This window comes from Galendromus occidentalis, unplaced genomic scaffold (assembly GCF_000255335.2).
Source record: "Galendromus occidentalis unplaced genomic scaffold, Mocc_1.1 scf7180000077529, whole genome shotgun sequence".
In the NCBI taxonomy this organism is placed as follows: Eukaryota; Metazoa; Arthropoda; class Arachnida; order Mesostigmata; family Phytoseiidae; genus Galendromus; species Galendromus occidentalis.
In genome coordinates this window covers 494,122-506,408 of record NW_003805517.1, presented here as the reverse complement: position 1 = coordinate 506,408, position 12,287 = coordinate 494,122, and the positions used below count along the sequence as shown (strand labels likewise).

The window sequence follows — 12,287 nt, the reverse complement described above, 5'->3', positions numbered from 1 at the left end:
TCGTAGGAATATCACAATTTCGCAGGGCGCATCCTTCGTCGAAGCGGACGATCATTCGAGATCTCGAATATGTTCCTCGGGTCGACATGCGCGAACCTGACTGAGTCCGACGATGCGGGGGTACATTGGATGCAGAAACCCACCTATACTCAAGGGAGTGTGGTGATGCCGGTGATCAGTATGTTCCTTGGCACCCGTGTGAGTTTGCTGTGTAGGTGCCTAATCGGAACAAATAGATGTCACGGATGGCTCCCGTTTGCTCGGGTTCTAGCCGTTGGCGAGCGGGCAGGCTGGCGGGCGCGACAGCAAAAAAAAAGCGGGGAGCCGGGAAGACATCCAGCAGCAACCTCTTTTGCCCCGCGCTCCCGCATTCGGCAAAAAAAGATGCGATGCGCAAAAATATCAACACTTTCATCGGCTCTGCCCCGACAGATGCGGCTGAATACTTAGATCCATTACTGAACATCAGTTCAAGAACAACGTTAGCGGCAGGGCTCTTTCCACCCGTCTACCTCTGCATTTGACCCCTGGGATCGGGAGGAATGCTGTCTTCGACTAGGGTTGGGACCTTCGGAATCGAAAATGAGATTCGGCTTCCCAGATTCCGAAACACTGGCATAAGCCGGCGATTTCCGAACCCATTCAGGGCGCATGCCCGAGGAAGGCGATTTTTCCTTCACTGATTTTTCCAAATCAGGAGTCTGCTCTTGATAGAGAGACTCCCTCAGCTCCCCGAAGAATATCCTTCCAACGTTGGTCAGGTCGCTCCGTGGACCTGGGTCGAATCTCAATCTGCCGCGAATCCCTGCTCCACTGGCTCTGAATTCGAGTGAACGAACTGCGAAGAAAAAGAACGTCCATACAGCACTCTTGAGATCATCTTAGCGAAGCGATAAAACTTGAGCCGTTAGGGCAGCCCGGGACCCATTGCTCCCTCGACGAACGTTTGAGGTCAAACTTACGATTCGTCTCGTCCTGCCCGCCACGCTGACGTGAGAATCTCGGCAAACAATTTCGTTTTCAGCCCGTCTACCGACTCCCATCACCTAGCAACGAGCTTCTCCTCCCCTCCCGAGTCTCGGCGAGTCCACAGCGACTCGAGCCCCTGGAGTTCAGCCCCTGGAAAGTCCGGCGAATGCTCCTTGTCTACCGCCACTTTTCCGTAGTGAGTATTCACAGGGAATCGAGAAGGAACATTTTTCCAAAATGAGGCGACGCAACTGCGGTCCGCTATTAACCCCGAAAGGAATTCGGATGTCTCCGTTTATCTCGAGCTGAGCAGGAGCCGGGGGCAGTCGTTGAATAGTAAGTAGGTGAAGCATTTCAGAGCGGCGTCTTCTTGCTCTCTCGGAAGTTAAGTCCAGTTGTACCCTTTTTCCGTCCCTCTTCGCCTTCAGGCGGTACAACCGACAGCTAACTGGGGAGTCGGGGCAACTGGCTGTCTGACACACTGACTGACTCTCACTCAGTTGTAATCCCTCTATTTGGACTTAATGTGTCATTAAAATTTTACGACCATCCGCACGATTGAGGAGGATCGCAGGCTAGCAGGAAACGCGCGCCTCTCTCGAGTCGTGCAAGTTTTTATCAACGACTGTTTGTTTGTGTACGTTCATGTGTGTTTGAGTGTGTTTGTCCGCTGTGTTCCGATGATCAGCGACGCTCCAGTGATGATTGCGACTCGGTCGGTCGTAGTATTATTCTACGTAAGTTATTCACGAGGCTCTCCTTCGACGGAGTCGTGAGTCAACCATCTCAGCCAGTCAGCAAGAACCCTGCGGCGCGCTTCCCCCGACTTTTCTTGCGCCGTTCCGCTAATTCCCCCGCTCGCTCTGTATCCTCCACGATGTTGAGTACTTTCGAGCAGAATTAGTTAAGTCTTAACATCATACGACGCGGAATGCTGTGCTGGGACAGGTAGCAGTTGTGTCACTGCTCCTGCCGTGGCCTCTCTATGACCGCTGTCGAACCGGCGGGAATTTCGAGTGCCGAGCACTAATGCGGTGCGCAGATGTGCGTTCCGAACCTCGATTGACACCCTTCGACCGCGAGGACGCATATCCGGGGCATTCCCAAGAAGAGAGAGCTTTGCGCGCCGCCGATGTTTCGGAATGGAAAAAATGAGCGCCAGGATGCTAATCAGGACGATCGTGAGCTGCCCGGTGGGTCGTGAGCCCCAACCCGAATTCTTTTCAGCTGAACTTGAGGATTTCACCCGCCCTCCCTTTAATGTTCGATACAGACACGGAGCACGCAACCGTTGACCGAAGTGCCTATTGATGGCGATATCCCTGTTTATATCTTCTTATTATCAGCATCGGATCCCTTTAGGTAGGTACCTAGAAATTATTTTCCTCCTCTAAAGGATTCCGTTGGGATGTTGAAATTACTTTGATTAGATGTGGGATCCGAGGGGGTATATTCGATGAGGTTTGACGATTCACATTGGAGGAGTTTCCTTGTTCGTTGCTGAACCCTTCCGTGGTTTCGAGACGCTCGTTCCGAATTTCCGAGGGCAAACAGAGGGATTGAATGAAATTGAGCGGAATCCCGAGCTCAACGGCCATAAGAAGTATGGGCCCACGAGTTGTGTCGAATAAACTCGAGCCGGTAATAGTTCATCTGTCTGATCACTTCGATCGTCTGACCGACTCTCGGTCGAGGCTCCAGACGAGAGTCGTCAGCTTTCCGCAAATACTTTCGCAGCTGTTTCAAGTGAACGGGCAGGAGTGTCCAGTCGGTCCGCCGGTCCACGGCGGACGGAGAAGAAATTGATTGCGATCACCATTGAGCAAACGAGCCCTTTCCCTCAGTTCCCGCCGCCCGCCTTCAGCTGATCCCGAGGAACCCCTACCCCACGATAGTCGTTGCCTTCCCCGAACTCCTTTTCGGAACTCGAGAGTCATTGGTCCAAACTCTAATGAATACGAATCGCCGGTGCTATTTTACATCGCTGAACCCGTCAGTCGGTCCTTCTTTCATTTCTTCCGTGCTCGGCACAGCTTGGAATATTCGGTTCGCGTTCCCGATCGCTCAGAACAGAAAATCATGAACAGACCAGAAGGCTTTGGCATGACATTCTCTCTGGGAGGAAGCTACCGAGACTTCGAGCGGATATCTTCCACCTCTCTTAAGATTCTTGGTTTCCGTGCGATCTCCGTGGTCGGGTTCAGACCGAGCTGCTCGCTTTGCGTTGAATCAACTCGAATCTTACCCTGGAGAGCCGTTTGTCGACTCCGCACCAGTCTGTCCGCTGGTAGGGTCGGCGACGCCCGCACTGGGAACGAGACTGAGTGAGCGACCTACGGCCGGACCGACAGAGCGAACGAATGGCCCCGAGGATTCCCGAGCGTCGTTATTAAATCAGAACGCGTCTTCGCTTATTTCGTCCGCCATAAATAAAGTCAATGGTACTCTTCGCACCGCCGTTTGTCGACACAGGCTCTCATACACGCAGACACGTCGTAGACGACGCCGACTCCGGATCTGCCGATCGGTGCGCAATCTGCTCCTCACCGATCCGATCATTCTGCGGAGGGAGACCGTTGAGAATTTATGTGGTGCTCGGACGCTTGCCAGCAAAAGTCGAGAGGCATGTCGATGACGGTTGACGATTCCAGAGCTAGTCGCGAGGCACGTGAACGAATTTTCTCAAGCTTATTCCGATCCGAAATCTTTTATACGGTCTCGATCCTGGAAAACTCGGGAAGTCTCAAGGCTGCGTGCTTGCACATCCCCGGAAGTTTCTCGCGGCGACAGCGTCGGGCAGTGATATGAGCGCTCGATATCTGGCTCGGTCAAAACTGACGAATTGGGACGGGAAGATACCTGGAACATGCATCGTGGAATCGGAACTTTCGATATCACTCGAGAGAGCGGGGAACCTCAGAGGAGAACCCACCATGTACGCACTTGTACTGGAGTTTTTCTGAGCGGAGCAGGGTGTGTTCCTCCATCACAGAGCTCGAGTCAGCGTCACAGATAGCACCCTTGAGGTTGCTCAACGAACTTGGTCTCCGATCCCGAAAAATCCCCTCCAGCTAACTGATTCATTTGCCAGTCTTTCTTTCGCAGGTCACATACTCACTCAGTCAGCCTTTCCGCTCCCACCTAAATAGTTCTTTTCGCGCTACTTCGGCAACAGGTTCGATGACTCCCCGAGTGATCGTTCTGAGGCTATCCGGCGCGGGAGTCGAGACCGAGAAGCCAACACCGCACCGATGCTCCATAGCTCGCTTGAAGGAAAATCGACACGAATGGATGTCCCGCTCCATGCTTTTTATGAGGAGAAAGTGATTGATCCCGGAGATTCGAACGAAAATCAACCTCGGCGCGGCCTTTGATGCCCATGGTGATGGCTTTGCTGGAGAATTTCCTATCAGTCGGAGAAATATAATCACGAAGTCAAAGGGAAGTCCTCTTCTCTTTGTTCTCTCTGGATTTACCAGAGAGACACAGTGCCAAACTGAAGTCAATTGCTGATCGGAGCGGAATAACTTCTGGACGGAGTGGTTGTTTTTCATACCCGCTGCTAGTGCTTGCCACATCTAGCGGTCATCCGATGTTATTGACCGCCGGAGGCAGATGCCTCATCCGCTACTCGTTTTGGCAGCGGCCACTCGGGACATGAACGCTTGAGGATTTGCGGAAAAGAGTTTTCCTCGAATTCCGCGGATTTCAGCAGACGTTGCAATGATGCATTCACGAACACTGATCCTGGTGATGTGCCTTCGGAACTTCTATGAGACTTCTGCGACCGTGAGTTCCAAATCGAACTATTAGTGACGACTCTGAAAATTTCGGAACAAATTTAATCTGACTGCCGACACCAAGCGAGGAATCAGCCTCAATGCTACGATTTTTCTTCCAGAATCCCCATGAACAAAAAGACGTTTCCAGAGATCTGAACGGTTTCATGTTGACAGAACTCCGAGTGAGTAACATGTTCTGGGGACCACTAATGAGAATGAACTTGCTTTCCCCATCCTCAGGGTAGTCGTGTCCTGGAGCGCGCTCGAACTCAGGAGCTTGATTTCAGAATCTGAGTGATTTCGAGAGTTGCAAGTGGAATCTGCAGTGCACTTCACGCTGTTGCGTGACCGTGTACGACGCTCATAGAGAATGCAGGAGCTTGTCTAATCCTGGCGAAAGGTAGGTGTTAGGTAGCATGGATGAAGCTCGATGACTTGATCTAGAAGTGATGCCCCCTACCGACGAGCAAGATGCCTTGCGTTTCTGATCTCGACTTAATTCTGCGTTCAATAATCTCTGAACCAAAGGTGCTCATCAACGAATCTGAAGGGTGGATATTATCAAGGAGCTTGTCCTTGCGCAGAGATGGACGGTAGGTGTTCGATGTCAATGAAATATCGGCGGCGACGCGACACCTCTCCGGAGTCCTTCTAGAGTCCTGTGAGAGCTGGCATCATCCCAGACTTGCGGACTTCTTCAGGTCTTCGGATTGAGTTCAAGATGAAACTTTGACGGGAGGTTCAGCCTTAAGGGTCGCGGATGCGAATAATGATGCTCCTTAATCAACGGTGATGCTATTCTCTTCGACAGCCTGCATGCGTTCCGGGGGTTCCTCGCTAGGAGAGTGTCGGAAGCCTAAGAAGGTAGCATTCCTTGATATTTTTCCGAAATGGTCTCTGATTCTGTTCAAATGAAATATTCAATGTTTCGGGGTATTCAGCTTGAGATCCCTTTCGAAAAAAAAGAGAGTCGTGCTTGAATACTTTGCTGGGACTCTTCAGGAGCTGACGATAATCTCTACCACTATATTCGGGGCTGCGAACGAGCGCAAGCGTTCAATCGATGAGCCGACGTCCTGAAAAACCCTCCAGAAGAATATCACCAATGAAGTAAGTTTCAACGAGAGGATGGTCAACTTGTCCCAGACAAGAACCCAAACATCGGAGGAGCATGTGAGAAAAATAATGGAGCGAAGATCCTCGCGAGATGGATTTCGATGCGGAGATGGAATCCTCCGCTCCCCGATATCCCCTCTGCTGCCACCTTTGGGATCTAATATATAATCAGAAATCTCTCTTGCTCGCGAAGGCTTTGAAATTCATGCTGGTCGCGTTCCCTTGCTCCGAAGCTAAATCGTCGTCAATAGCCCGCTCGAAGAAGGAAATTGTGCTGCCTCAGCATTTTCCGAACCCTCTCCTCACTGGTTCGAGCTCAAAAAGGGTGGTGCCGCGAGAAAAATTACAATCAGCATACAAACGAAATCGTGTCAAAGCTTATTTCATATCGCTCCGCCGCTCCTCCCGGCGGCCCGTACCGCCGAGCATCGATACGAGCAGTGCCTGCGAGCGGTTACGGTAGAGGAGCTCCTTTCGTTTCGGCCTATCTCTCGATTCGTGAGCGTCAATAAAACTTTCCCACGTTCCGAGCTATTGAGAACTCGTTCGCTCCCCGCTTCCTTCGCCTGCTCCACCGTCGCTCCCTTCAGCGCTTCCGGGACTCAATTGTTAGGCAAGTTCTTCTAATTTCCTCGCAAGACGATTGTAGCATGAGCTTCGAATGTCGTACACCTTTCTCAAACTCTCTCCACCCAAAAGGAATCTTATCGATATGCCTCGGAGGCGGGATGATAGCTCGCGGTGAATCCTTCCCAGAATCGAAACCAAAACCAGTCACCGATCCCAAACCGACGGGGAGAGCGGCTCGAAGAGCCGATCTCTCTGGGAAGAAGGATCGCTCAATGATTCTTACTTCCAGATTTCATTCTGCATTGCGAGCGAGCCTTCACCTGATCATCCGAGGAGCTGCCGAATTGAGTTGAGCGCAGTAGCGCCTCCCTCTCTTTTCTGCGCCTCTGTTTCCTTTGCTCTCTGATTCCGAAATCGTGACTCTCCAAGTCTCAAAAATCCATATCCTTACCGCTCGCCGTAACTGGAGTCAAAAGGAGCTATATCAATACTGAGAAATCCGTACGCCACTGAAATTTTCCTTTACGGAATACTAGTTGTTTTTCTTCGACTATCCCAGATCGCTCCAGGAATCCTCGGAGAACGCTCGTTCCAGGAAGTCTTTCAGGCTTCAGGAAGCGTTCCAGGCAATACTGATATGGCTCGGAATTCCATTTTTCAGACGAAGGATGACGCGCTCCGTCGGCAGAAAGTGAATTGTCCATGGAAATCGGGTCGAGAATCTCACGATCGGTGCGAATATCGCGGAGGGTTTCCTGCTCCCTTGAGTATAATATTTCGAGTGATAGGCTGCTCGGAATGGCAGAGGAAAATGGCAATTTGAGAGAGTGTCGCACTCCTCCAAGATCGAAAGGAGCGACAGCTGTCATCCCACGATCAAACTATGCCAACGGTGACGCGGGACGATAGTTCACTGATCAGGATCTCCGTGAGTTGGCGTTGACGCTGACAGACGTTCCCCTCGTCATAGAAACGGCTCATCGTCGGATGCGGGAATTTGACGAATCCGGCACGAAAAACGAGTTCAAACAATAAACAAAATATGATATGATTTAATTTCTTTCTCTGTCTCCGGCCCGTCCCGTGGGTTCACAGAGAATCATTCCCCAATCCATAGATTGGGTTGAGCTTTAACTAACTAGTTCAGAGTCTCGCCCTCGACCCTCATTCCCAGTCTCCGCTCCTTCGCGGTAGCTATCTTGCAAATGCATAGGTGATGTAACGCGAATGGCTGCTGTACAGCTCGCGGTACGAGTGCGTATGATCCCCATCAGGGTCGGGTGGTACATGAACTGGAACAAGGTGCTTCGACCCATCCCGAAAGAGGTCGAATCGCAAAACCTCCACCGTTATCCGTGAATCAGGGGTCGTTGTGCAACATAAGCATAGCCGTTTTCTACATTGAACAATTGTTTGAAGCATTCACCTCGGGTAGAATCTAGTCCCGCGTAAGTCCTAGCCAACAAAGTATGATAAAAAGCTTTGTACTTCTTTGGTACTAAACTCTCGTTGGAAAATCAAGTGAGCTCAGACTGAGACTCAGCTCCCGGGGGTCAGGACAGCTCATCATCCACATCCGCTTCAAAAATATCCTCATCCAAGGGGTTGCCCCGATATGGCTCGATTTGATGTATACAGAAGGAGGGACATTCATCTTTTTCCGAGTATGCGAAAGGACAGTCCTGAGCATCGATCGGGTAGACCGGGTCGGTACATGGCACTAGAAGAGAGATATACGCTGTCAATATACAAGCTTGGATGAAGAAGTTCAGACGAATGAGAATCATTATTGGCTTCTCTATCCTCTCTGAATTATTGTGTACGGGAATCTCAGGAGTTGCCGGTCCGAAAATCCACCCCAGAGTTGAACGGAAAAATTCCCCCACAGGCGAGAAGCTCTGTATCTCTACTCACCACAATACGACACCAAGCAGCCTTTACCTCCCATGTATTCGGAGCAGTCGTACCACAACTTATTCGTGCATGATCCAAAACAAGTGAGGTTCTGTTCGAACGGACAACCTGGAGAAGGATTCAAGATCGTTGAGATTCCAGAGATCGAGTCTATTCACCCAGTACGGGATTGCTTCCAGTGTCTCATCCAGCTCGGTTCCGCTAGAGAATCGATTCCGACTGGAAGAATCCACGGATGGAATGAAAGAGACCATTTTTTCGCTCTTGTAGACTCACCTATTCCGATGGCCGAACACATATTGGGTGAAGAGAACCACGAGGAGCTGAGAGTGAGCGCACTGATTAAACAGAACTCTATAACGTAGTGCATTCTCTGGAAAAGCTACATCGCCACTGAAAATCGGAGCAATAACAGATGTTAAACGACGACGACGTGAGCACCACAAGACTGCTCTCCACCTCGCCGCCATCCGGCCAGGAAACGCGCTTGTGCGGCTGTATGTCTGTCCGCGGCCTGTTCGCCAGCCTGCGCGACTGCTGACGCTAGGCATCCACTAGGCAGAGCGCACCTGTAGTGACTGCTCCTGGAGTTCCTCTGTACTCTATACCAGAGCTCGTAGCGTTATATCTAGTACGGAAGGGCGACAGTCTTACGACAGCTGGTCGCGGAAAGCTTTCAAAGCAGAGGAACCGCAATAATATGCGTGACAAAGACGAGGATTTTCGCTCCGCGGAGTCTGTCCCACTGTTAGAGAGAGCTACGCAGATTTGCTACACGGCACTGCCAAAGCATAATCATGCTTCATCATGACGACGACAATTGAATTATTTGCCGCTCTTCACCGGTTGAGAGACGCTCTTCATTCTTTAGGAGGAACTTTCCCTCAATTTCCTCGAAGCCTCAAGCACTATAAGTGGCCAGCACCTGGCCGCGTTATCCGAATCTATTCGCGCCGATAGTCATACTCTGAACATTTTCCAGGATCTGTCGCTGGAGGCTTGGCTCGGGGATCTCCGTCTTCAATGGCGACCGAAACTAGAGCGGGAGCGCCATTCGAAACCTCGAGATCGATCTGCAGAATGTCTCGATTGAAAGCGCGCACATTCGCTCCCAGATGGATGCTCTTCGTCTCGTCGACACCATGATCGGAGACACTATATTTATAACTAGAACACGACACGCATGGCTCGTGAAGCTCGGAGGAGCTGACGCCCAAGCTGAGGAGTCAGAAGCAAATTCAAGGTTGTTCGGAGTGGAGCGGAGTCAAGCCAAGATCTTGAACGACCAACTTGAGGACCATCGGTTCTCTCATAAGTAAACACGAAGGTCTTCGAGAACGCAATTCTCATGTTCCCCCGGTCTCTGTCTCTCCTCCACGTTCCAACCATAGCATCAGACTTTCTATGTTCCAATAGAATCGATCGAAACGGTGACTTCTTCAGAAACTGAATCGAAGCTTTTGGAATAAGCGGCACCTCCGATGCGTGGAAGTTCTCGATCTCGGGTTGCGAACGGATTCCGCCAACACTTTACCGACCCCTCGATGTACTCACCTTCGACAAAGCTCGAAGCAGGGATCAGGCCTGGGAAGAAATGCTTTCAACTAAGGAATGCTCGATGCATATTGAGAGCACACACTTCTATAAGAAGTGCAGCAAAAAAATGGATAGTCGAGCAGCCGGCGACGTTCGATTTCAGCTAGCAGCTCGTTCCAGAACAGCTCCGGATACCCTCGCTAAGACAGAGGCGCAGTCGAGATCTGTATCTATTCGTCACCGGCATGACCGCGCACTCAATCGCGGATCGGACTCGGGGCCGACCCAGAAGGATCTGCAGAGTAGATCATGGAACCCCATCGGGCCTCGATACTTAGGTAGTTCAATGCTTCAATGGTTTATTTGGATCTGACGGTATCATATCACGCACACATGAAGCTGTCGATTCAGGCGCGAATTGGCTCAGCGAATTCAATGGTTTCGAGCTCTTCACTTGAGATCCAAGTGTAACGGGAATCGGGAACGTTCACTGCGATGGCTCTCAGAAAAAAAGCCACATCATACCTCTCCCTCGTCGAATGAGGAATTCGGAGCCGTGGATGCCTTCGAGCTCCCGCTCTCTAGGAGAGGAGTAATCAGAGAAGTTCTGAATAAATCGGAATCGATGACCTTAGAGATTCTCATTTTCATTTCCATATAATTCACAGGGATTATGTGGGCGGGGACAACGGTAGATGGCTCTCCACATGGTCATAGCGGGGTCTTACGACGATTGAAGTCAAGCCCGCTCCGGGAAGCTTCGATAGCTCGAGAGAGATCGATCTCCCTGGGAACCGAACGCTCTGGCGGACTGTCGGCAAATCGAGTCTTGACTCTCAAACCGCGTCAAGGAGCCAGTGGAATCTCCAAGTTCCCGATCCATGCTGCCGACCAAGAGACAATCGGATCCGGACCAGCGGAGCCTGATCTCTCCGATCTTCACAGGAGGGCTACGCTTTTGCACGTCCTGGGAACCTCAAGAGGTATCTGCTGAACGTCGTGCACGTGGGCGAATTTCGTAAACAACACGCATGACGAAATCCATCAGCAATCAGTGTTCTTCATTGAGTCCCGAAACACTTGTCCCCGACTCTCCGAACTAAGCCGAAACGTCTAGTATCGAACGCCGTCATCGTCGTGATTTGGTGCCCTGTGTGTGTTTTGTGATTGCTCAATATGCGGAACGAGCACCTGGCGCTCCTGATTGAAAAAGGCAGGGAAGGAGCCGCGATTGGTCGGAGTATCCTCCAAATGTTTGAAACCGAAATGCAAGACTCCAAGGGCAAGCTGGCGATCGAGGAATTCGAGCATCTAGAGGTTCTCCTCAAGCAGGCTAGGAGTCTCTCCGACAAAGAGTCAGCGGATCGATCTTTACTGGAGAGCGAGGAGGATCCGTTGCTTCGAGACATCAACGATGACGATATCAAAAGCTTGCGGAAAGAAATCAGGGAAGAGCAAACTCGTTTTAGAAGTTCTTGGCTGAGGCTCCAAGGTATTGAAGAAACTATCAGGAAGGAAGGTGAGAGCTCTCGCAAATCGTACAAGGAGCAAACGGATGGAATCCTACAGTCTATTCAGGATCAAGAAAATGCGATATGCACCCTCGAATCGCTCGTTCGAGGGCTAGAAACTGTAGGCTGGCACGATGACGACGTCAGGAAAGACAATGCCGCACCCCGTTTGATTGTGCATCCTCCCTCCCCGGGCGGTGATTTTAATAAGTTCGCAGAACGGAACAAATTCGATTTATTGTCAGCTCCAATGCGCGATGGAGGCGACTCTCGGGAGAGCGGTATATCCGAAGGATCGTCTCCGAACAGCTTCAGCAATCTTCAACAGACTGCTTGAATGCCCCTTTGATTTAGAGGTGATCAACTTCCTCTACTAGCGGAGTCCTCGATTTTTAAGAAAGGTACCGGAATGAGTCTATGCGAGGGAGGATCCCGGAAAAGTACTTTAATAAAAATGTTTTTCGATGAACAAATCCATCCGATAATTTCACCTGCAAGACGAGTCCTCTTGTGAATACATTCGTGTTTCGCTGGCAAGGTCATCGATCCTTCGAAAGGATCAGTCGACCTTCGATTCGCCATCGATCGGGGCCGTCTTCCCAGACTGTTCCCCTCAGACTCACCGTCATTCTCAGGAGCCTCGGCATCGGGTCAAGTTCGGCGGACGTACATATAGTACAGTAGTACCTATGCATGCGTCTCCGTGGCTCTTGGATCCTCGTCCTCAAAAGCCGGAAAGGATGTCCTGCGATCTGAGGGAGAGGAGAAAATCTCAATTCGATCTAAATTAGGCTCGCTGTCCCGACTTCCCGGGAGCCTGGGGATGAGAGATGCCTCGAGTTCCTCGGAACTCATCCAGTACCTCATCGAGCTCACCTATACTCAAGCT

The 12,287-nt window shown here is 50.9% G+C and overlaps 1 protein-coding gene across 1 annotated transcript; it reads right to left on the bottom strand.

Annotated features, from left to right (window-relative positions):
• Window positions 1–7,469: 7,469 nt before the first annotated feature.
• Window positions 7,470–8,761, bottom strand: LOC100899439 (uncharacterized). Its single transcript, XM_003748186.1, has 3 exons — window positions 8,628–8,761; window positions 8,352–8,459; window positions 7,470–8,157 (listed from the first exon to the last, which is right to left on the bottom strand). The coding sequence occupies exons 1-3, from the start codon at window positions 8,719–8,721 to the stop codon at window positions 7,991–7,993; spliced, it is 369 nt and encodes a 122-aa protein (XP_003748234.1). The 5' UTR covers window positions 8,722–8,761; the 3' UTR covers window positions 7,470–7,990.
• Window positions 8,762–12,287: the final 3,526 nt, after the last annotated feature.

Excerpts from the sequence above, each read along its gene's own strand:
- LOC100899439 (XM_003748186.1), bottom strand. The coding sequence starts at position 8,721 with ATGCACTACGTTATAGAGTTCTGTTTAATCAGTGCGCTCACTCTCAGC. Across the intron at positions 8,460-8,627 it reads GTGTTCGGCCATCGGAATAG|GTTGTCCGTTCGAACAGAAC; the intron begins GTGAGTCTACAA and ends ATCCTTCTCCAG. Across the intron at positions 8,158-8,351 it reads CTGCTTGGTGTCGTATTGTG|TGCCATGTACCGACCCGGTC; the intron begins GTGAGTAGAGAT and ends TCTCTCTTCTAG.